The sequence below is a fragment of the Phyllobates terribilis genome, unplaced genomic scaffold (genome assembly GCF_046119375.1).
Source record: "Phyllobates terribilis strain yellow unplaced genomic scaffold, ASM4611937v1 Scaffold_1__5_contigs__length_1240528914, whole genome shotgun sequence".
NCBI lineage: Eukaryota > Metazoa > Chordata > Amphibia > Anura > Dendrobatidae > Phyllobates > Phyllobates terribilis.
In genome coordinates, this window is record NW_027362761.1 from 537422676 (window position 1) to 537448652 (window position 25977).

At 48.0% G+C, this 25977-nt stretch overlaps 1 protein-coding gene and 1 long non-coding RNA gene across 2 annotated transcripts in view; both read left to right on the forward strand.

The window, feature by feature from the left end:
* The first annotated feature begins 6323 nt into the window (after positions 1 to 6323).
* On the forward strand, positions 6324 to 14329 carry LOC141268813 (uncharacterized). The gene is made up of 4 exons (XR_012321446.1): positions 6324 to 6354; positions 10777 to 10839; positions 13458 to 13526; positions 14132 to 14329. It is a non-coding gene; the product is annotated as an uncharacterized lncRNA (long non-coding RNA).
* Positions 14330 to 14397: 68 nt separating this feature from the next.
* Positions 14398 to 25977, forward strand: part of LOC141271163 (von Willebrand factor A domain-containing protein 5A-like) — a 52043-nt gene continuing 40463 nt past the window's right edge. Inside the window, 3 exon segments of the mRNA XM_073681298.1 lie at positions 14398 to 14439; positions 15569 to 15791; positions 15993 to 16162. Coding sequence (XP_073537399.1) covers positions 14398 to 14439; positions 15569 to 15791; positions 15993 to 16162 — 435 coding nt within the window.

The window sequence follows — 25977 nt, forward strand, 5'->3', positions numbered from 1 at the left end:
TTACAGTGTGTGCTATTAAGAAGAATGAATATTTACTACTCTCCACTCCCATGGGTGTGGAAAGGAGTGAATATGCTTTTTCTTTAGCAGCGGGTACACGTGGTAGCTGCAGCAGCCAGCTCCTACCTGTGTTCGCTGCTCTACCGCCGCAAGCCCCTCACCACCCTCCACAACCGGGAGAACAGCTGAGCAGTGAAGGGAAGCGGGACTGAGCCCTCAAAGCGGGACAGTCCCGCCGAAAACGGGACAGTTGGGAGCAATGTGTAAGTCAGAGCAGGCCTTGTTCTCACAGTTGATTTGTTACAAGTCAAGGTGATGACTAACCTTGCCCTGGTCCCTGTGACTTTTTCTATATTTCTGCTGCATCACAACAGATCATATGTCCCGTGTGACGCTAACTTCTGCTTTCATCCTGTTCAACTTGTCTTGTGTCATTTTGGTTCCAGTTCTCTTCCAGGTTCCTACATCTACTGTTTCTGAGGTGGCAGGTTGGCAGCATCTTCACACAAATGCATATATCATACTGTATTCCTATTATGAGTCACTCCACTCCTTTTTACACTCTGATAGCCTGGTACATTCAAAGTACTAAAGGCAGATGAGAAAAGTCCAGATCCGGTTCCTGACGAGAAGGACTCCGCTTATGCTTTGTAACGGTCAGGTACGTCCCTATTGTAGTCGTAGATGTCTAATATTTTCATCTCACAGCAACCCGTTCACCTTCCAAGCGGGTGCTGGGCCAACTCTGTGAAATTGGTGCAGTCAGTCATCCTTGTCCTGTCTGTTTTTCACAGGCCGACAGGAGAAGCTTGAGAAACCTCCATCAGTTTTGTTTTTATTTATCTGAGACAAACTGATGAAACTCTGATATTCATGTGTGACATTGACCAAACTGAAGAACTCTGCTAAAAACCATAATGACGAAACTCAGACTGTACTCGTATGACAAATATCACTGATGTCTGAGCCCTAAAGAGTTCTTATCACAAGTCTGGGGCTGCCATTTTTATTTAAGAAAACTATGGACAGCCCAAGACTGATGATTTCACTAAATATCACCTATTACCAAAAATGCACAGAGTGCTTCTAATGCCAGGTTAAATGATCTGACATTCTAGAAAGAGTTGGGTCCAAACTTCTGTGCTGTGGAATTCCAGAACCCTCCACGCCCCCCCTCACGGTGAAAGTGCAAGATCTTGTGTCTTATTGTATTTGTGCTTTGAACTAATCAAGCGCCGTCACATAATTTACTAAGCAGCTTCCGATCAGTAACCGCTCAAATGAAGATACCGATCAGTGAACGCTCTAGTGATGATACCAATCAGTAACCGCACTAATTATGGTACCGATCACTAACCGTTCTAATGATGGTACTGATCAGTAACCGCTCTAAGGATGATACCGATCAGTAACCACTCTAATGATGATACCGATCAGTAACCGCACTAATTATAGTACCGACCACTAACCGCTCTAGCGATGATACCGACCAGTAACTGCCCTAATGATGATACCGATCAGTAACCACTCTAATGATGATATCGATCAGTGAAAGCTCTAATGATGGTACCGATCAGTAACCGCTCTAGTGATGGTACCGATCAGTAACCGCTCTAAGGATGATAACGATCAGTAACCGCTCTAAGGATGGTACCGATCAGTAACCGCTCTAAGGATGGTACCGATCAGTAACCGCTCTAAGGATGGTACCGATCAGTAACCGCTCTAAGGATGGTACCGATCAGTAACCGCTCTAAGGATGGTACTGTGGCGCCCTGCTACGCCTTGGTGCCACAGAACCCAGAAGGGTGCATGGATGGACTTCTCCACAAGAGGCCCTCACACATTCACACATCTCCACCCTACCACCTCAGACCAGCAGAGGGAGCCCGTTAGGGATATAAATAGGGAGGGTGCAGCCAGGCAGCTCAGTTTGTTCTAGTCAGAGTTCAGAGACCGAGAGGAACAGAGCTCAGAGTGAGCTGAGAGCAGTGAAGAGAGCAGCAAGCTGGCTGCTGTGCTTAGGCGAGCCAAGGCCTACAGCACGTGTGGAAGCCTAGTGAGGGTCTGAGTGTGGCCGAAGGTGAGAGGAGAAGGAAGAAGTAACAAGGGGGCAGAGGAGCATACCAGGCTCACCCGATATATACATACCGGACACCGGGTCCGTGCCTGCAGGGACTATTTATACCCAGTAGGAACCACCAGAACCCCTGGAGGACTACAGGTCCCAGGTTCACCAAACGCTGATTACAGTACCAGGGCTAGGAGTCACAGAGGTCCCAGCGTCCAGGGAGAGTGATCTCCAAACAGAAGGCCCTACCACCAAGTCAGCAGGTGCAAGGAGAGACAGTAACCAAGCTAGGCCTAGTTCCAGGCAGGCCAGAAGCTTAGAGAGTAAAGCCACGGATCAGGAGGCCCTGTACCCGCTCACTGGGGAGAGTCCAAAAGTGCGCCCTTCGCCTGGAGTACCCTGGACCGTGCCTGCAGCATCACCAGTAAAGGTACTGAAGCTTAACCCCGTGTGAGTGTCAGTCTTTCCTCCGGGACCGTCCTGCCGTCTCTCCCCTGCACCACCATCCATTACACCCCACGCTGCCCTGGAGCCAGCTCTACCTGTGAAGAGCCACACCATCCCTGCTGCCGTAACACCAGCTCCAGAGGACTGCTCCGCAGCGGCGGCCCCCTTAGCCGCATCCCACAGGTGGCGTCACAAACTTTCCCAAATCCCCTATAAACTATCCCCCTTTTACTGACCGCCCTGGGTCACGGACCGGGCCAGCCACCGTGATATTCCCCCAGCAACCAGAGGCCCGGCTGTCAAGTACTCCCACGGCCCAGGGGGCGGGTCAGTACAGATCAGTAACCATACCTCCCAACTTTGGAAGTAGAAAAAGAGGGACACATCATGTGGCGCGTGCAGCGTGTCGTGGCAAATTTTGGCCACACCTATTTACCATTTCTTTCTGCCAGGGCCGGCTCCAGGTTTTTAACACATACACGATTCATGATGCACAGATACGGCAGAGAAATATATATATAGTACAATGCAAAGATTTCACTCACTTCTTATATTACATTAGTGATATCTATTGTAAATTCAACAATAGTTCAGAAACCGGCGAATCCTCACAGTGCAAAGTGCAGACCGGACAGTATAGTCATCCATACAGTATTATGGGCCCCGTATATTGCTTCATACAGAATATTGAACCCCATATAATGCTGCATACAGAATAATGGGCCCCATATAATGCTGCATACAGAATAATGGGCCCCATATATTGCTCCATACAGAATACTGGACCCCATATATTGCATCATACAGAATAATGTGCCCCATATATTGCACCATACAGAATATTGGACCCCATATATTGCTCCAAACAGAATAATGGATCCTATATAATGCACCTTACAGAATATTGGACCCCCTATAATGTTCTCACAAAAAAACAACAGCTTTTAATAGTTTAATGACCCCCAGTATGCCTTTTTTACAGTATCCTCAGCACCATCTTTTCCTATACTGAAAAATAGCAGCCCTGATACACTAAAATGTAGCAGGTGTCGGCTCTATATCATAGCTGACACCTTGCTGCATCGGCCACAATCTGTGTTCCAACTAGGGATGGGCGGACCTGACTCGAACTTTTGAGAAAGTTTGGTTCGGGTACCAGAACAGTACCACAACTCGAAACCCATTGAACATAATGGAGACCAGAACTTGCAAGGGGAATTAAAAATCTCTCTCTCTTCTGCGCCACCACTGACTTACCTAAACACTGCAACGGACTTCAGGAGAAAGTCCATGTTTGGATTTCAGGCCCAAACAGTGACTGTCCGCTACGAATGCCGAACATTTCTGTTCGGGTTCGCCCATCAGTTACAACTGATAGCAACAGCAGCATCTAGATGGTTAACAGAGAGGAGGGGGCTCTCTCTTTAACCCCATCAGCACCCAGCGATCATGGTGTCCTGATGGTGGCAATTGCAAATTGAGGCCTCGGGGCATTTGCCAGCTGCAGTTATCCATAGCTCCCAACCGTACCGTTTTCAGCGTGACTGTCTCACTTTGAGGGCTCAGTTCCGTGTCCCGTCACGGCTCAGCTGTTCTCCCAGCTTCTATAAATTCTGGCTGTGGAGGGTGGTGGAGCAGCGGGCACAGGGGTAGTAGCCGGCAGCTGCAGCTACCACGTGTGCCGTCTGCTAAAGAAAATGAATATTCACTCTTCCCCACGCCCATGGGAGTGGAGAGGAGTGAATAGTCATTCTCCTTAATAGCGCACACTGTCAATCGCAGCCACCGGCTCCTGCAGCGGCTGGGCGATCCTGTGTGCCCGCTATTAGAATGAATATTCACTCCTCCCCACTCCCATGGGCGTGGAGAAGCGTGAATATTCATTCTCTTCTTAGTAGCAGGCACACAGGATCGCCCAGCAGCTTCAGAAGCCGCGGCCGTGCTGACAGTGCGTGCTATTAAGGAGAATGACTATTCACTCCTCTCCACGCTCATAGTCCCGGCATGGACAAGAGTGAATATCGCCGCAGCTCATATCAGCGTCTGAGGGCGCATGGCAGTGATGTCATGCGCTGCTCAGATGCTGACATGAGCTGCTCCTTGCAGAACAGGACACAGTGCTGGAGCAGAGGGGAGGAAGGAAGGTAAGTAGAAGTGTTTATTTTTTCATGTGTGCAGTGATGGGGGGGCAATGCATACCAGGATTGGGGATGAGGGGGCCATGCATACCAAGATTGGGACATGTGAACACGGCCTTACAGACACAAAAAAGTAAGATGTCGTATAGTGAAGCAGCATAAAGATGAGAATGTTCTGTCGGCTCTGACTGTGAATGAAGGAACAAAAAATAATCCACAGCTCCCAACCAGAGATGAGCAGGACGCACAGATGATGTTGCGCTGCCCGGGGTGATCAAAAGCCGCCAGGGACGCTGGATGGTTAGAGATTCACGGCCTCCCGTCCTGCCACCAGGTACCAATGACCTGGACGCTGAACCAGAGACCCAGGAATCCATCTGCTCATCTCTAGTCCCAACTGTCCTGGATACAGCGGACAGTCCTAGATTTGGGTCTGCACCCTGCAGTCTTAGGCTGAATTTTCCTCACTATCAGCGCTCCTCGGACAACTCCTCCTGCCAGGGGAGAAAGATAATGGTAAATGGGCGTGGATTGGGGTGCGGCCAGGGGTGCCGCATTGTCTGTCCCTCTTTCTCTTCTTCAAAAGTTGAGAGGTATGAGTTATCTGTTAGGTCCGGCCAGGTGTAAGTGTTACGCCACGTTCAGTGTTTGGTCAGTATTTTACATCTGTATTTGTAAGCAAAAACCAGGAGCGGAACAACAATAAAAACACGTCAGCACTTCTGTATTTATCACCCTCCTGGTTTTGGCTTACAATTACTGATGTAAAATACTGACTGAGTACTGAAGGTGTGAACGCGGCCTTAGGACTACACAGCGCATTTGGCCACAAGATCCCTGCTACATGCAGCACAATACAAGTAAATTCTGACTCAGAGGGAGAGGGAGAACCCCAAAGTGAAAAAAAAGTTAACTCATTAGCTGCCAAATACTTTGATTTCTAATCTCTGCAATGAAAAGGTGAAACAAAACAGACAAAAATATATATATTATTCCGCTCTGCAGCCACTAGTATTACATTCTGTGTGCAACTTGAATATGATAAATTTGGTGAAAGGTTCTCTGTAAGAATATTAGCAAAGTTTGAATATTGCTAATTTTTCTAAATTTTTGTCAAACCAGATCTTTTCACAAAAAAAAAAAAAAAAAGCCAAACGTCTCAACTTAAAATAACTGCTAACATAAAGTACAAAGTGTCCTGAAAAGGAAATCTCAATGTCACCCGGATATGTAGAAGCGTCGCAGAGTGATTGCCACAGGTCAGAATTGAAAAATGGAGCTGTGTCAGGAAGGGGTTAAAGAACACAAACATCCTGCAATACACCAATAGCTCAACCAACAAGCACCAGTCTGATGATTACCTCACATCATAGAATACAAGCTCAGCTCCAGCTCATACACCTCTTCCTATACTTGTCTTGCAACTAATATTATAGTAATTACGGCAGTCACGTGGCGCCCCTGTTATGGTTTCGCTTTACTAACGGGAACTGTAATGTGAAAAGTACCTTAAATAGTAAAATACACGCGCAACCCGTCTGTTTTTTACTCTTCGTTTCCGTACTTGGTTACTTCACCTAACGGAATACACCCGCAGCTCTCTGCTCTGCTCTCTGCACTCAACATTCTGAATGTTTTATGATAATTACGGTAGAATTAGAATCTTCCGCTTCTGTGCGGAGACGTTGACAGCGAGAGGTCAGAATGTTACAGGACTACGATTCCCAGCATGTTCTATCAGGCGTGTACCTGCTGGGATGTGTAGTCCTCTGGGGCGGATTAAGAGTAGCAAGGGCCCCGGGCAGTTTAGAAGTTCACATGAAATTAATTTGGCACAATATTAATATATTAATTATAATATTTTTTTTAGGCTGTGTGCCCACTATGCGTTTTTTAAGCAATTCCACTGCAGAAACGCTTAAAAAACGCTTGGTAGAAGGTCTGCCATGTTCCCCAATGATAATCCGCATGTGCTGTGCACATGCTGCGGAAATTTCCTCTGCGGATTATCATTGTAGAAAAATCCGCAGCACTACCAATTATTTTGTGGAAGCGCTGCGTTTTCGCCGCCATTGACTTGCATTGGAACGCATGGAATCCGCATCACTGCATCTGCACATGCGGAATCCAAGCGTTTCAATGTGCGGATGGTACCCGGGTGTGGAGGACAGGAGACTCTCCTCCGGACCCGGGTACCATAGAACCTGTAAAAAAAAGAATAAAATAAAAAATAAATATTATACTTACCTTCTGATGGCCCCCGATGTCTTTATCCGATGCGTCCTGGCTTGCCGGCAGCTCACGATGGTCTGAAAAGGACCTGCCGTGACGTCATTTAGTCATGTGACGGGTCACGCGACCGCTGACGTCGGCAGGCCATCAGAAGGTAAGTATATTATTTTTTACCATTCTTTTACAGTCACACTATATAAATCCATGCTGTTTGCATGGATTTATATAGTGTGACCAAGTTGTCAAGCACTTTCCAAGTGATGCTAAAATCTCTTGGAAAGCGCTTGACAACCCGCATGCGGAAATGCATGTGAAGAACGCTTCACATCCGCATGTCCCTGGCAGGAAAACGCATGTACAATCCGCATGTACAATCCGCATGTACAATCCGCATGTATAATCCGCATGCTTTTTTTCTGCCAGGGAGATGCAGAAACGCTCAAAAAAAATCCAGAGCATTTCTGCATCGTGGGCACATAGCCTTACATTAATTGTATGACTCAATATGGAGCACACGGCGCCATCTATACACAGCATGAGGCCGCACGTAGCCATCTATACACAGCAGGAGGCCACACGGCGCCATCTATACACAGCAGGAAGCCGCACGGCGCCATCTATACACAGCGGGAGGCCACACAGCGCCATCTATACACAGCGGGAGGCCACACGGCGCCATCTATACACAGCGGGAGGCCACACGGCGCCATCTATACACAGCGGGAGGCTGCACGTAGCCATCTACACACAGCAGGAGGCCGCACGTAGCCATCTATACACAGCAGGAGGCTGCACGTAGCCATCTATACACAGCAGGGGGCCGCACGTAGCCATCCATACCCAGCGGGAGGCCGCACGTAGCCATCTATACACAGCAGGAGGCCGCACGTAGCCATCCATACACAGCGGGAGGCCGCACGTAGCCATCTATACACAGCGGGAGGCCGCACGTAGCCATCTATACACAGCGGGAGGCCGCACGTAGCCATGTATACACAGCGGGAGGCCACACGTAGCCATGTATACACAGCGAGAGGCCGCACAGCACCATCTATACACAGCGGGAGGCCGCACGGCGCCATCTAAACACAGCGGGAGGCCGCACATAGCCATCTATAAACAGCGGGAGGCCGCATGTAGCCATCTATACACAGCGGGAGGCCGCACGTAGCCATCTATACACAGCGGTAGGCCGCACGTAGCCATCTATACACAGCGGGAGGCCGCACGTAGCCATCTATACACAGCGGGAGGCTGCACGCAGCCATCTATGCACAGCGGGAGGCCGCATGGCACCATCTATACACAGCGGGAGGCCGCACGTAGCCATCTATACACAGCGGGAAGCCGCACGTAGTCATCTATACACAGCGGGAGGCCGCACGTAGCCATCTATACAAAGCGGGAGGCCACACGTAGCCATCTATACACAGCGGGAGGCCGCACGGCGCCACCTATACACAGCGGGAGGCTGCACGGCGCCATCTATACACAGCGGGAGGGCGCACCCCCCAGAGACAGCGGGAGGCCTCACGCAGTCACGCACACATAAACATATACAGACATATACATACACGCATAAGCACATTTGAAACACAAAAATACATATAAACAGACATCACACAATGATATCTGCCTGCACACACACACACTCACTCAGTCACACATACACACACTCACTCTCTCACACACAGACACTCTCACACACAGACACACTCACACACAGACACTCTCACACACAGACACTCACACACACAGACTCACCATCCCCCGGCTCGGCTTCAGTCCTCCTGCTCCTTTCCGGTACAGCACTGCAGGCCGGGCGCGCACTGCGTGACGTCACAGCTACAGTGGTGGCCAAAAGTATTGGCACCCCTGCAATTCTGTCAGATAATACTCAGTTTCTTCCTGAAAATGATTGCAATCACAAATTCTTTGGTCTTATTATCTTCATTTAATTTGCTTGCAAGGAAAAAACACCAAAGAGAATGAAGCAAAAATCAAATCATTGATCATTTCACACAAAACTCCAAAAATGGGCCAGACAAAAGTATTGGCACCCTCAGCCTAATACTTGGTTGCACAACCTTTAGCCAAAATAGCTGCGAACAACTGCTTCCGGTAACCATCAATGAGTTTCTTACAATGCTCTGCTGGAATTGTAGACCATTCTTCTTTGGCAAACTGCTCCAGGTCCCTGATATTTGAAGGGTGCCTTCTCCAAACTGCCATTTTGAGATCTCTCCACAGGTGTTCTATGGGATTCAGGTCTGGACTCATTGCTGGCCACCTTAGAAGTCTCCAGTGCTTTCTCTCAAACCATTTTATAGTGCTTTTGGAAGTGTGTTTTGGGTCATTGTCCTGCTGGAAGACCCATGACCTCTGAGGGAGACCCAGCTTTCTCACACTGGGCCCTACATTATGCTGCAAAATTTGTTGGTAGTCTTCAGACTTCATAATGCCATGCACACGGTCAAGCAGTCCAGTGCCAGAGGCAGCAAAGCAACCCCAAAACATCAGGGAAACTCCACCATGTTTGACTGTAGGGACCGTGTTCTTTTCTTTGAATGCCTCTTTTTTTTTCCTGTACACTCTATGTTGATGCTTTTTGCCAAAAAGCTCTACTTTTGTCTCATCTGACCAGAGAACATTCTTCCAAAATGTTTTAGGCTTTCTCAGGTAAGTTTTGGCAAACTCCAGCCTGGCTTTTTTATGTCTCGGGGTAAGAAGTGGGGTCTTCCTGGGTATCCTACCATACAGTCCCTTTTCATTCAGATTCCGACGGATAGTACGGGTTGACACTGTTGTACCCTCGGACTGCAGGGCAGCTTGAACTTGTTTGGATGTTTGGATGTTAGTCGAGGTTCTTTATCCACCATCCGCACAATCTTGCGTTGAAATCTCTCGTCAATTTTTCTTTTCCGTCCACATCTAGGGAGGTTAGCCACTTTAAACTTTTTGATGACACTGTGCACGGAAGACACAGGAACATTCAGGTCTTTGGAGATGGACTTGTAGCCTTGAGATTGCTCATGCTTCCTCACAATTTGGTTTCTCAAGTCCTCAGACAGTTCTTTGGTCTTCTTTCTTTTCTCCATGCTCAATGTGGTACACACAAGGACACAGGACAGATGTTGAGTCAACTTTAATCCATGTTAACTGGCTGCAAGTGTGATTTAGTTATTGCCAGCACCTGTTAGGTGCCACAGGTAAGTTACAGGTGCTGTTAATTACACGAATTAGAGAAGCATCACATGATTTTTCAAACAGTGCCAATACTTTTGTCCACCCCCTTTTTTAGTTTGGTGTGGAATTGTATCCAATTTGGCTTTAGGACAATTCTTTTTGTGTTTTTTCATTGAAGACAAATTAAATGAAGATAATAATACCAAAGAATTTGTGATTGTAATCATTTTCAGGAAGAAACTGAGTATTATCTGACAGAATTGCAGGGGTGCCAATACTTTTGGCCACCACTGTAGGAGACACGGCCGCGCACAGGGCCGTGTCTCCTAGCAGTGACGCTGCCGGGTCAGCACAGGGAAGTTAACAGCTGTAGTGCTGGCCCGGCCGGAGAAGAAACAGCGTCTGTGCGCCGCTGCTGGGGAGTGGTCCGGGGGCCCCCCGCCACTGTCTGCCAGTACGTGCCGCGGCGCCGCACATATAATGAGGGCAATGTGGCCATAGACACCACTGAGCCCCGGGCCCCCTGGAGGCCTGGGGCCCTGGGCGGTAGCCCAGATTGCCCTCATTATAATCCGCCTATGGTAGTCCTGCAGAATATATATATGTTATGCTGAGCTGTTAGTTTTCTATACAATAAAATAAAACGGCTCCAATAATATTAATTTTATTTTTTTTTTTTTTTTTTTTTTTTTTACATTCAAGTGGATTTTCTTGCGGCAGAAACAGAAATTCAGATTTCATCAGACCGGGGACGAGACCGGTAAGGTGAGTGTTACTAGGGGCTTGTGCACATTACGTGTTTTACACGCTGGCGGAATCATCAAGGTTTCCTTAAGAGAAGCCGGCAGTCTTTTTCCTGATGTGTTTTTGCTGGCGATTTTGCTGTTGTCTTCTGGAGTCTGTTAGCAGGTTTTTGCTATGTAGCCTGAAGACAGCATGCTGTAGGGTTAAAACATAGATTTCAGTGATGCCTCTCTTATCAAGCTCAGAGATTTTGTTTGCTTACAATGATTGTTTTAGCACCAGAACATTATCATTGATGGGACTAACTGGTTTGAGAGCCCGTTACGACACGCCCCCTCCTGTGATAGGCCTCTCACTGTCTATGGACTTTGTACATGGAGAGCCTGGTGGGGGTGGAGTTAGCTGTGGTGTGGGCGGGGTTAGCTTTCTCAGCACTGCTTCATTAAATCTAAAAGCTCTAATTGTATCAGAACGGCTGCGCCCAGTAAACTAAGTGATACGTCATTGGATTCAGCTTATCTTTGCCTACATCAGGCTGCTCTCAGATGAGGTAGCGAAAACCTGCTGATAGATTCCCTTTAAATTTTAACAAATAGAAGGAGCCCCAAGGACGGACCGACCGTCGCTTCTGTTCACTCGAACCCTGAGCAGTTCAGAGAAGTGACAGAACACAGAATGTGTGCACAGTGATGTGGTTCTTACATTGCTCTGCACTATGGTCACTTTTTGTGGCGTTTTTGCAGGTGTGCGCATAGCCTTATGTGATTATGTTACAAAATTACAAAGTATTCAGTACATTCCCGTTATAAAGGTTTTTTTCCGCGAAAAGAATAAAATATAATCAATAGATCTTGGAATAGCAATAATTTCCACAATTGGATGTGTTAAAAAAAATGTTCCTGTGCTGAGATAATCTTATAAATGTGCCCCTGCTGTGTACTGTGTAATGGCCGTGTCTGACCGTGCAGGAACATGGGCTGATCATACCACATCTCCTGGGCAGGGGAGGAAGCAAAAGAGTATACAGACATTACAGCAGGGGAGGACGCAGGAGAGTATACAGACATTACAGCAGGGGAGGACGCAGGAGAGTATACAGACATTACAGCAGGGGAGGACGCAGGAGAGTATACAGACATTACAGCAGGGGAGGACGCAGGAGAGTATACAGACATTACAGCAGGGGAGGACGCAGGAGAGTATACAGACATTATAGCAGGGGATCACAGCTGATTCTTTTTGTGAGGTAAAACATTTCCCTTCCTGTTTTTAATTAGCGTTTTACCTCACACCAAGAATCAGCTGTGATCCCATGCTGTCCTGTCTGTATACTCTCTTTTGCCTGCCCAAGAATACTATAGATATTGACATTTACCCTTTGTCTGCCCCAGACCTTGCGTGTGTGCCTCTGACCTATGCTGCTGTTTAAGCATCTGGGTACAATGGTGTTGCACACTACACTAATCCATACATTAAAAAGAAGGGTATACAGATAAATACTCCTCCTGTGCTGTGTACCATGGTCGTAGCCTAACTGCCCGGCTCAGTGGCCATAAAGGCAAATCAGGAACATTGCCAAGACTTTCCTAACCTTCTCTGTGTTAGCTCGGTGGCTGGCTTTATGGCTCATGTAGATCACTAAGCCAGTCCCGTCTCTCCATACCTATGAAGGTAGGAGGAGGTACGGTAATTGATATTGGTATCAGCCAATCAGAATGTGTCCTGTTTGTGGACCACATGACAGGGACTGACATCCGGCATCTGCTCAGTTCTCAGATGTAAATGGAGTATTAGTACATTTAATTTATCACTTTGCAAATGACTGAAGGATCTTTTGTAGTTCATGAATATTGGGAGGTATAGAAAGTGATAAGATGGATCTGCCCCTGAAAGCGGAGATCCACTGTGGTCACCACTGAGCGTGGAGGTCCACTGTGGTCAACCCTGAACGCGGAGGTCCACTGTGGTCACCCCTGAGCGCGGAGCTCCACTGTGGTCACCCCTGAGCGCGGAGGTCCTATGTGGTCACCCCTGAGGGCAAAGGTCTAATGTGGCTACCCCTGAGGGCAGAGGTCCAATGCGGTCACCCCTGAGGGCAGAGGTCCAATGTGGTCACCCCTGAGGGCTAAGGTCCAATGTGGTCACCCCTGAGGGCGGAGGTCCACTGTGGTCACCCCTGAGCGCGGAGGTTCACTGTGGTCACCCCTGAGCGCGGAGGTCCACTGTGGTCACCCCTGAGCGCGAAGGTCCACTGTGGTCACCTCTGAGCGCGGAGGTCCACTGTGGTCATCCCTGAGCGCGGAGGTCCACTGCGGTCATCCCTGAGCGCGGAGGTCCACTGTGGTCACCACAGAGTTCTGGCTCTGTTGCTTGGCAGCTGCCACCATTATACTCAGTTCTTGTGGAAAGTGACCATTGGGGAGTATAATGGGCCTCAAACTGTCCCTGAACAATCGGGGAGGGGTTTATGTAGTAACACCTCCTTAGATGAGGGAATGATATATAGGATGAGGTTCCACATTACATTTTCCCAAAAATTACAACCTCTGAAAATAAAAAAAATGTTTTATTTGTGTAAATTTTAGCTGTCCTTTGCATAAACTTCATTCAGGTTTTGTCTGGAATTGTCTCGTTTCTAGGTTGCCCAGATAAGATGCCGGAACGTCCTCTTTCATGTGGGCTTCTTCGTGCGGATGTCAGGTGGCCGGGTGAGGAGCCATGTGTTTGTGAACAGCCGTGATCCACGGTTCTGCTGTAGATCACGAGGGGCAATCAATAGGCCACTCATAGACCTCGGCCAGGATGACTTAGTGTATACGGATCTGCAGCCGAGTCAGGAGTATTAAGGTTTTCTGGTTTCGGAAAACCCTTATTCCCCGGCTGCAGCTTGTTTTAGGAAAACAAACTATACTTTAGTCACTCTCCTTGGGTCTCTGCCGCTGCTCCTGGTGTCTATCATTGCATGTCAACGGCACTGCAGACAATCACTGAGCTCTGTGATTGGCGTCAGCGCTGTTCATGTGATGTCAGTGCTGCAGATAATAACAAATACTGGGGGGAAGCAGTGGAGACTTAGCGCTGGATCCAGGGATGGATTTGCAAGGTCACCCTTGTATTTGTTCCATGATGGGCCCTGCAAAACCTGGGCAACCACATCAGATGATGTTACTGGGGGTACCAGCAATGACATGTGCCTGCCTATTGGAGAACATATATTTATCATGTCCCTTTCCCTTTCCCTTTCCCCCCTCTCCCCATTTTTTAGGTGGGAGGGGGGACAAGCAGCTGCTTTTCTTTACTTTTTGTCATTCAGTTCCTCTGCAGGGGATCTCAGTTGACATCCAGGTGAAAGGCTTTGTGGCTGATGTGTCCTCAAAGCTCAAGTACAAGAATGAGGAGGAGAAGGCGGTGGAGGCGGTCTTTGTGTTCCCCATGGATGAAGACTCTGCTGTCTACAGCTTTGAAGCCACAGTGGAGGGGAAGACCATAGTAGCCGACCTCCAGGAGAAGCAACAGGTTTGTTATTTCTTAGTAATTAAAAGCACTGCATACTCTTTCTATACAGACTAGTTGGGGCACATGGGAGATCTCATGATTGGCATCCACAACTTTTATGAGAACGTGAGCTTCTTAAAGGGAACCTGATGTGACGTCTGAGCTGCAGGCTGTTATAGAGCAGGAGGAGCTGAGCAGATATAAAGGATTATGGGAAAAGATTCAGTGTCACCTTTAAGCCAGAAGAACCACCCACTGGACTCCTAAGCATAGAGCAAGGATTTCAACCCTTTAAGGACTTGGGAACTTTTTGTTTTTGCTCTTCCCTTGTTCCAAGAGCCATAACTTTATAATTTTTCCACCAAGCTTATTTTTGCAGAATGCATTGTAGTTTTGAATGATACTATTGAAAAAAAATCCACATCTGGTGAAATTGTGGAAAAAAAAAACACATTTCTGCTATAACTTTTAGGATTTTGTTTTAGGGTCTAATGGGAACGTTTCTCCTTGTGGAGAGTGACAAGCCAAGCCTGGCATGTTAGAGTGAAGCGACTTATAAGCCATGCAATGCTCCTCTGGGAAATTAAATATGCAAATTATCTCTTCAGAGAGAAAAAGGACTAAAACTCTAGTGCCACCTAGGTGATTCTAGGGTTCTAGTCCTCCTTCTTTCTGAAGAGGCAATTTGCGTATTGGGTTTTGTTTTAACAGCTTTCATTGTGCTGTAAAAATAACCTGCCAATATGATTTTCCATGTTAGTACGATTATGGTGATACCAAACTCATCCTTTTTTTATTAATTTTATAGTCAAAGAAAATATTGCAGTTGTAAAAAAAAAATTGTTTGCGTCTGCATACTTTGAAATCTATATCATTTTTATTTTTCCTTGTGTTTTTCAGCCCTTAGCTGTTATTTTTAGTGATGCCATTTTGGGTTATATATAACATTTTGATCACTTTTTATTATATTTTTTTTGTGTGAATTGTGGTGACCAAAAATATTAATTCTGGCATTCTGATTTTTTTTCACTACTCCAGAATGGGTTTATGAGTGCTCCATTCACTTCTACAGGAGCAGCGGTCATGCATGAGCACTACAAGTCCCATAGAAGTGGATGCAGCTGTGGCCACGATCCAACGATCTGTCAATCAGGCCTAAGTTGTGCTGATTTTTGCGAATTAAAATAAATTCTGGAGTTTGGCATATGGATACTTTTTTTTCTTTACCCTTTGTTGGTCTGTTCTTTCCTCCAAGGCTCACAAAACTTATGAAGACGCCATCCATGAGGGCCGTCAGGCGTATATCTTGGAGGAGATTGAAGATTCCTCTGATGTATTCACTTGCCTTATCGGTAATCTGCCTCCAAGTCAAGTGGCCGAGGTCACCATAAAATATGTGCAGGAGCTTCCGGTGGAGGCAGATGGAGCCGTGCGGTTTATGCTGCCTGCTGTCCTCAACCCAAGATATACCCCAAAAGGTACGGACTGCCCCCGTTAGTGGTTACATTGCAATTCCGAGCGGCTGAATACCGCATCACAAACTCGGCTGCCATATTGCCTGGCTCAGAATGATTGGGGACCGGGTTGCCACATACCGTGGAATGGTGGCCAATGACGTTCTCGATGATCTGGCCAGTAGTCTAGTGCAACTGGGGTCTACATTATTTTTCTTTTTGCAGACCAGCTTTTCAGTGTGACTGCCACCCGCCCACAGGTGCCTATCGAAGAAATCCCGTACACTCTGAGCCTGAGCGCTCACTTCCAGTCTGCATACGGCATTGCCAAGATAGTGTCCAACTGTGAGATCAGCCCTGTGGAGTACACGAATGAGGACAAGACCACCGCCAAGGTGAGGGGTTTAGAGCAAATTGTTCCCTCCAGTTATCCACAAGGGAACTGCAGTTGTACTGCTTGTTAGAAACCAAATGTCCTGTGCTCGCTCCCTGCCGTGCTAGCAGTTAGAAACCGAGTGTCCTGTGCTCGCTCCCTGCCATGCTGGCAGTTAGAAACCGAGTGTCCTGTGCTCGCTCCCTGCAGTGCTTGCAGTTAGAAACCAAGTGTCCTGTGCTTTCTCCCTGCCGTGCTAGCAGTTAGAAACCGAGTGTCCTGTGCTTGCTCTCTGACGTGCTAGCAGTTAGAAACCGAGTGTCCTGTGCTTGCTCTCTGACGTGCTAGTGACGCGCCCCCTGGGCCGTGGGGTACTCGGTGTCGGACTGGTCATTGCTAGGGGAGATGTCACAGTGGCGGTGACCCGGTCCGTGACCCAGGGCGGTCAATCAAAAGGGGAATTTTACTGGGGATTAATAGTTTTTATATATAGTTCGTGACGCCACCTGTGGTATGCGGCTATATGGAGCCGCCGCTGCTGTGCAGAACCTCTGGAGCTGATGTTTAGTGCAGCATAGTTGGTTCAGCTCTCCACAGGCAGAGCTTAGCTCCAGGGCAGCGTAGAGATGTTGTAGATGTTATAGGTGATGCTGGGCGTTGTAGTGCAGGGGTGATGGCGCAGATAATAATCACAGAGACAGTGGGGTGCAGTCTTCAGGGTCTTTACTCACGGTTGTTGCAGTCCAAGTTACAGGTACCAGTGTAACTTCCCTCTTCGTGCTGCGCTTACTCAGAGAGAGGTTCAGTCAACCCTCAGATATCTCCAGAGTACTTAGTGGGACCTCCAGAGTACTTAGCGGGACCCCCTTCTGTGTGTTCTCTCTCTCTCTGGCCGTCTCCCTGCACCTCATACCTAGTGTCCCAATCCGGTACCCGCATGCCTTGTCGGGCAACGTCTGTTCCTTCCCCTGGGTCCTCTATGGCTACCTTCTTGGTGAAACTGATATGGACTGTTGGCTGCAGGACTTGAAATACTGCAGCCTCCGGTTTCTAGTTGAGACATAAAGTACTCTGCTAGTTGAAGGACCGGTCCCCTTTGTGCGGCCTGACCCCTCCACCTCCTGGTAGATTCAGGCGTACGGGTGGCCTCCAGCACTGCCCTTACCCCTGGGGTCCCTTCCTCGTTCCTGGAGCCTTTCCTGCTCCTCTCCTTCTCCTTCAGTCCTCGGCCTCTACTCAGGCCCTCCTCCTGATCAGAGCTCCTACAGAGCTCCTGCTCCACACACTCTCCTCCTCTGACTGACCTAGCTGTACAAGATGGCTTCTCTATTTATACCTTCCTTCACAAGTGCTCCCCTGAACTACGTCCTCCACCCACACCCACTACATAGTTTCACCCTTCAGCTAGGGACCAGGGACTGTGCTCTCCCTTAGGAGCAATCTCGCCCTGCCCTTACTGAAGTGGAATGTGTTGGATGCAGGTGTTAGGGTCCCGGGCTGTACTCCTTCCTTACCTGAGAGTGAGATACCACACCTCTGGGTAAGATGCAGTACCTCTGTGGCGACCGAACCCTCAGTGGCGCCACACTAGCAGCAGAAAAGAGGATCTGTCAACAGATGCGTGATACTGATCCCACTGGTACCGTGTGTGGGGTGCAGTCAAGATCTACATTGACTTTACTCTGTCAGTGCAGAGAGGAGAGGAGCTGATACAGTAGTCTTCAGCACATCATGACAGGTACTCTCCTCAGACATACTAAAGTCAATAGGTACAAGCCATCAGTCTGGCACTGTTCTAAGATGCCACCATCTCTAGATCTTCCCCGATCACTTGTAAGAAATAACTGCTCAGACAGGAAGCTGGAGGGGGGAGATTGTTACATCCACAAAAGGGGCCAAACTCTGATTCCTGGGACCTCCACAGATCCTGAGGGCAAGGCTCTGAAATGTCCTGTGGCTGCACCCGGAGTGCCAGTGTTCCAGTCATTGTATATGGGACTGCCAGAAATAGCTGAGTGCTGAGCCGGCAGTCACATAGACAAGGAATGGAGCGGAAACAGTTACATTTCGATTAGGCAATTCAGATGCTCACTCTCGGGATCAGTGAGGGTCCCAACGATCAGACCACCAAAATTCTGTAGATAGGTGATTCTCATTGTTGAGAATAACTCTTTAACGCCCATGGCTTGGGACTGGGCCGCCCAACCAGCTTGTATATCTGTGATGGTCAGGTGTCCGTTCACTTGGCCATAAAACATGACATGCATTGTTCAGTTTTCCACCAGTCCAAGCAGTTTACAGATATTTTTCACTATATTCCTGGTACCGGATCAGCAAGTGTAAGATACCTAAAATGATTAGTGGAAATTCACACAGGACTGATACACAGTGTAAAATCCACTGAGCATTACAATACCAGCAAAGGGGATGAAATCTCAAAAAAAAAATCTCACCCTCGACATGATCTCAATAAATGGAAACTTGAGGAGGCAGAAAAACCGTCCTGAGCTCACCCTGCTCACACAGTTGAGTATTCTTGTGCTTCAGAGCTGTGAACTTAGTCCACATTCACACGATCAGTATTTGGTCAGTATTTCACATCAGTATTTGTAAACCAAAATCAGGAGTGGGTGATAAATCCAGAAGTGGTGACGTGTTTCTATTATACTTTTCCTCGGATTGTTCTACTCCTTGTTTTGGCTTACAAATACTAATATAAAATACTGACCAAATACTGAACATGTGAACGTGGTCTTATCCTGCTCACAAAGTCGAGTATTCTTGTGATTCAGAGCTGTGATCTTATCCTGCTCACACAGCCGTGTATTCTTGTGCTTCAGAGCTGTGATCCTATCCTGCTCACACAGCCGAGTATTCTTGTGCTTCAGAGCTGTGATCCTATCCTGCTCACACAGCCGTGTATTCTTGTGCTTCAGAGCTGTGATCCTATCCTGCTCACACAGCCGAATATTCTTGTGCTTCAGAGCTGTGATCCTATCCTGCTCACACAGCCGAGTATTCTTGTGCTTCAGAGCTGTAATCCTATCCTGCTCACACAGCCGAGTATTCTTGTGCTTCAGAGCTGTGATCCTATCCTGCTCACACAGTTGGGTATTCTTGTGCTTCAGAGCTGTGATCCTATCCTGCTTACACAGCCGTGTATTCTTGTGCTTCAGAGCTGTGATCCTATCCTGCTCACACAGCCGAGTATTCTTGTGCTTCAGAGCTGTGATCCTATCCTGCTCACACAGCCGTGTATTCTTGTGCTTCAGAGCTATGATCCTATCCTGCTCACACAGCCGTGTATTCTTGTGCTTCAGAGCTGTGATCCTATCCTGCTCACACAGTCGAGTATTCTTGTGCTTCAGAGCTGTGATCCTATCCTGCTCACACAGCCGAGTATTCTTGTGCTTCAGAGCTGTGATCCTTTCCTGCTCACACAGCCGAGTATTCTTGTGCTTCAGAGCTGTGTAGAGTAGATGATGGGGGTGATGGTGCGGATGTCCCAGTACTGGTGGTGCAAGTACGACGATGAAACACGGAGTCTGGTAGTGCAGTTTCAAAAGCTTTACTCACGGTTCTTTATCAGGTCCCTTGTGCACAGGAGGACCACCCGAGTCATGCTGCGTTCACCAGGTCAGGGACTTGGCCAACTCACACAGCCGTGTATTCTTGTGCTTCAGAGCTGTGATCCTATCCTGCTCACACAGTCGAGTATTCTTGTGCTTCAGAGCTGTGATCCTATCCTGCTCACACTGCCGAGTATTCTTGTGCTTCAGAGCTGTGATCCTATCCTGCTCACAAAGTTGGGTATTCTTGTGCTTCAAAGCTGTGATCCTATCCTGCTCACACAGTCGTGTGTATTCTTGTGCTTCAGAGCTGTGATCCTATCCTGCTCACACAGTTGGGTATTCTTGTGCTTCAGAGCTGTGATCCTATCCTGCTTACACAGCCGTGTATTCTTGTGCTTCAGAGCTGTAATCATATCCTGCTCACACAGCCGAGTATTCTTGTGCTTCAGAGCTGTGATCCTATCCTGCTCACACAGCCGTGTTTTCTTGTGCTTCAGAGCTGTGATCCTATCCTGCTCACACAGTCGAGTATTCTTGTGCTTCAGAGCTGTGATCCTATCCTGCTCACACAGTTGGGTATTCTTGTGCTTCAGAGCTGTGATCCTATCCTGCTCACACAGTCGTGTATTCTTGTGCTTCAGAGCTGTGATCCTATCCTGCTCACACAGTTGGGTATTCTTGTGCTTCAGAGCTGTGATCCTATCCTGCTTACACAGCCGTGTATTCTTGTGCTTCAGAGCTGTGATCCTATCCTGCTCACACAGCCGAGTATTCTTGTGCTTCAGAGCTGTGATCCTATCCTGCTCACACAGCCGTGTATTCTTGTGCTTCAGAGCTATGATCCTATCCTGCTCACACAGCCGTGTATTCTTGTGCTTCAGAGCTGTGATCCTATCCTGCTCACACAGTCGAGTATTCTTGTGCTTCAGAGCTGTGATCCTATCCTGCTCACACAGCCGTGTATTCTTGTGCTTCAGAGCTGTGATCCTATCCTGCTCACACAGTCGAGTATTCTTGTGCTTCAGAGCTGTGATCCTATCCTGCTCACACTGCCGAGTATTCTTGTGCTTCAGAGCTGTGATCCTATCCTGCTCACAAAGTTGGGTATTCTTGTGCTTCAAAGCTGTGATCCTATCCTGCTCACACAGTCGTGTGTATTCTTGTGCTTCAGAGCTGTGATCCTATCCTGCTCACACAGTTGGGTATTCTTGTGCTTCAGAGCTGTGATCCTATCCTGCTTACACAGCCGTGTATTCTTGTGCTTCAGAGCTGTAATCATATCCTGCTCACACAGCCGAGTATTCTTGTGCTTCAGAGCTGTGATCCTATCCTGCTCACACAGCCGTGTTTTCTTGTGCTTCAGAGCTGTGATCCTATCCTGCTCACACAGTCGAGTATTCTTGTGCTTCAGAGCTGTGATCCTATCCTGCTCACACAGTTGGGTATTCTTGTGCTTCAGAGCTGTGATCCTATCCTGCTCACACAGTCGTGTATTCTTGTGCTTCAGAGCTGTGATCCTATCCTGCTCACACAGTTGGGTATTCTTGTGCTTCAGAGCTGTGATCCTATCCTGCTTACACAGCCGTGTATTCTTGTGCTTCAGAGCTGTGATCCTATCCTGCTCACACAGCCGAGTATTCTTGTGCTTCAGAGCTGTGATCCTATCCTGCTCACACAGCCGTGTATTCTTGTGCTTCAGAGCTATGATCCTATCCTGCTCACACAGCCGTGTATTCTTGTGCTTCAGAGCTGTGATCCTATCCTGCTCACACAGTCGAGTATTCTTGTGCTTCAGAGCTGTGATCCTATCCTGCTCACACAGCCGTGTATTCTTGTGCTTCAGAGCTGTGATCCTATCCTGCTCACACAGTCGAGTATTCTTGTGCTTCAGAGCTGTGATCCTATCCTGCTCACACAGCCGAATATTCTTGTGCATCAGAGCTGTGATCCTATCCTGCTCACACAGTTGGGTATTCTTGTACTTCAGAGCTGTGATCCTATCCTGCTCACACGGCCGTGTATTCTTGTGCTTCAGAGCTGTGATCCTATCCTGCTCACACAGTCGAGTATTCTTGTGCTTCAGAGCTGTGATCCTATCCTGCTCACTCTACCGAGTATTCTTGTGCTTCAGAGCTGTGATCCTATCCTGCTCACACAGTTGGGTATTCTTGTGCTTCAGAGCTGTGATCCTATCCTGCTCACACAGTCGTGTGTATTCTTGTGCTTCAGAGCTGTGATCCTATCCTGCTCGCACAGTTGGGTATTCTTGTGCTTCAGAGCTGTGATCCTATCCTGCTTACACAGTCGTGTATTCTTGTGCTTCAGAGCTGTGATCCTATCCTGCTCACACAGCCGTGTATTCTTGTGCTTCAGAGCTGTGATCCTATCCTGCTCACACAGTCGTGTGTATTCTTGTGCTTCAGAGCTGTGATCCTATCCTGCTCACACAGTTGGGTATTCTTGTGCTTCAGAGCTGTGATCCTATCCTGCTCACAAAGTCGAGTATTCTAGTGCTTCAGAGCTGTGATCCTATCCTGCTCACACAGCCGAGTATTCTTGTGGTTCAGAGCTGTGATCCTATCCGGCTCACACAGTTGGGTATTCTTGTGCTTCAGAGCTGTGATCCTATCCTGCTCACACAGTCGTGTATTCTTGTGCTTCAGAGCTGTGATCCTATCCTGCTCACACAGTTGGGTATTCTTGTGCTTCAGAGCTGTGATCCTATCCTGCTCACAAAGCCGTGTATTCTTGTGCTTCAGAGCTGTGATCCTATCCTGCTCACACAGCCGAGTATTCTTGTGCTTCAGAGCTGTGATCCTATCCTGCTCACACAGCTGTGTATTTTTGTGCTTCAGAGCTGTGATCCTATCCTGCTCACACAGCCGAGTATTCTTGTGCTTCAGAGCTGTGATCCTAACCTGCTCACACAGTCGAGTATTCTTGTGCTTCAGAGCTGTGATCCTATCCTGCTCACACATCCGAGTATTCTTGTGCTTCAGAGCTGTGATCCTATCCTGCTCACACAGCCGTGTATTCTTGTGCTTCAGAGCTGTGATCCTATCCTGCTCACACAGTCGAGTATTCTTGTGCTTCAGAGCTGTGATCCTATACTGCTCACACAGCCGAGTATTCTTGTGCTTCAGAGCTGTGATCCTTTCCTGCTCACACAGCCGAGTATTCTTGTGCTTCAGAGCTGTGATCCTATCCTGCTCACACAGCCGAGTATTCTTGTGCTTCAGAGCTGTGATCCTATCCTGCTCACACAGCCGTGTATTCTTGTGCTTCAGAGCTGTGATCCTATCCTGCTCACACAGTCGAGTATTCTTGTGCTTCAGAGCTGTGATCCTATCCTGCTCACACAGCCGAATATTCTTGTGCATCAGAGCTGTGATCCTATCCTGCTCACACAGTTGGGTATTCTTGTACTTCAGAGCTGTGATCCTATCCTGCTCACACAGCCGTGTATTCTTGTGCTTCAGAGCTGTGATCCTATCCTGCTCACACAGTCGAGTATTCTTGTGCTTCAGAGCTGTGATCCTATCCTGCTCACTCTACCGAGTATTCTTGTGCTTCAGAGCTGTGATCCTATCCTGCTCACACAGTTGGGTATTCTTGTCCTTCAGAGCTGTGATCCTATCCTGCTCACACAGTCGTGTGTATTCTTGTGCTTCAGAGCTGTGATCCTATCCTGCTCACACAGTTGGGTATTCTTGTGCTTCAGAGCTGTGATCCTATCCTGCTTACACAGTCGTGTATTCTTGTGCTTCAGAGCTGTGATCCTATCCTGCTCTCACAGCCGTGTATTCTTGTGCTTCAGAGCTGTGATCCTATCCTGCTCACACAGCCGAGTATTCTTGTGCTTCAGAGCTGTGATCCTATCCTGCTCACACAATCGAGTATTCTAGTGCTTCAGAGCTGTGATCCTATCCTGCTCACACAGTCGTGTATTCTTGTGCTTCAGAGCTGTGATCCTATCCTGCTCACACAGTTGGGTATTCTTGTGCTTCAGAGCTGTGATCCTATCCTGCTCACAAAGCCGTGTATTCTTGTGCTTCAGAGCTGTGATCCTATCCTGCTCACACAGCCGAGTATTCTTGTGCTTCAGAGCTGTGATCCTATCCTGCTCACACAGCCGTGTATTTTTGTGCTTCAGAGCTGTGATCCTATCCTGCTCACACAGCCGAGTATTCTTGTGCTTCAGAGCTGTGATCCTAACCTGCTCACACAGTCGAGTATTCTTGTGCTTCAGAGCTGTGATCCTATCCTGCTCACACATCCGAGTATTCTTGTGCTTCAGAGCTGTGATCCTATCCTGCTCACACAGCCGTGTATTTTTGTGCTTCAGAGCTGTGATCCTATCCTGCTCACCCAGCCGAGTATTCTTGTGCTTCAGAGCTGTGATCCTATCCTGCTCACACAGCCGAGTATTCTTGTGCTTCAGAGCTGTGATCCTATCCTGCTCACACAGTTGGGTATTCTTGTGCTTCAGAACTGTGATCCTATCCTGCTCACACAGCCGTTTATTTTTGTGCTTCAGAGCCGTGATCCTATCCTGCTCACACAGCCGTGTATTCTTGTGCTTCAGAGCTGTGATCCTATCCTGCTCACACAGCCGTGTATTTTTGTGCTTCAGAGCTGTGATCCTATCCTGCTCACACAGCCGAGTATTCTTGTGCTTCAGAGCTGTGATCCTATCCTGCTCACACAGCCGAGTATTCTTGTGCTTCAGAGTTGTGATCCTATCCTGCTCACACAGTTGGGTATTCTTGTGCTTCAGAACTGTGATCCTATCCTGCTCACACAGCCGTGTATTTTTGTGCTTCAGAGCCGTGATCCTATCCTGCTCACACAGCCGTGTATTCTTGTGCTTCAGAGCTGTGATCCTATCCTGCTCACACAGCCGTGTATTTTTGTGCTTCAGAGCTGTTATCCTATCCTGCTCACACAGCCGAGTATTCTTGTGCTTCAGAGCTGTGATCCTATCCTGCTCACACAGCCGAGTATTCTTGTGCTTCAGAGCTGTGATCCTATCCTGCTCACCCAGCCGAGTATTCTTGTGCTTCAGAGCTGTGATCCTATCCTGCTCACACAGCCGAGTATTCTTGTGCTTCAGAGCTGTGATCCTATCCTGCTCACACAGTTGGGTATTCTTGTGCTTCAGAAATGTGATCCTATCCTGCTCACACAGCCGTTTATTTTTGTGCTTCAGAGCCGTGATCCTATCCTGCTCACACAGCCGTGTATTCTTGTGCTTCAGAGCTGTGATCCTATCCTGCTCACACAGCCGTGTATTTTTGTGCTTCAGAGCTGTGATCCTATCCTGCTCACACAGCCGAGTATTCTTGTGCTTCAGAGCTGTGATCCTATCCTGCTCACACAGCCGAGTATTCTTGTGCTTCAGAGCTGTGATCCTATCCTGCTCACACAGTTGGGTATTCTTGTGCTTCAGAACTGTGATCCTATCCTGCTCACACAGCCGTGTATTTTTGTGCTTCAGAGCCGTGATCCTATCCTGCTCACACAGCCGTGTATTCTTGTGCTTCAGAGCTGTGATCCTATCCTGCTCACACAGCCGTGTATTTTTGTGCTTCAGAGCTGTTATCCTATCCTGCTCACACAGCCGAGTATTCTTGTGCTTCAGAGCTGTGATCCTATCCTGCTCACACAGTCGTGTGTATTCTTGTGCTTCAGAGCTGTGATCCTATCCTGCTCACACAGTTGGGTATTCTTGTGCTTCAGATCTGTGATCCTATCCTGCTTACACAGCCGTGTATTCTTGTGCTTCAGAGCTGTGATCCTATCCTGCTCACACAGCCATGTATTCTTGTGCTTCAGAGCTGTGATCCTATCCTGCTCACACAGCCGAGTATTCTTGTGCTTCAGAGCTGTGATCCTATCTTGCTCACACAGTCGAGTATACATGTGCTTCAGAGCTGTGATCCTATCCTGCTCACACAGCCGAGTATTCTTGTGGTTCAGAGCTGTGATCCTATCCTGCTCACACAGTTGGGTACTCTTGTGCTTCAGAGCTGTGATCCTATCCTGCTCACACAGTCGTGTATTCTTGTGCTTCAGAGCTGTGATCCTATCCTGCTCACACAGTTGGGTATTCTTGTGCTTCAGAGCTGTGATCCTATCCTGCTCACACAGCCGTGTATTCTTGTGCTTCAGAGCTGTGATCCTATCCTGCTCACACAGTTGGGTATTCTTGTGCTTCAGAGCTGTGATCCTATCCTGCTCACACAGCCGAGTATTCTTGTGCTTG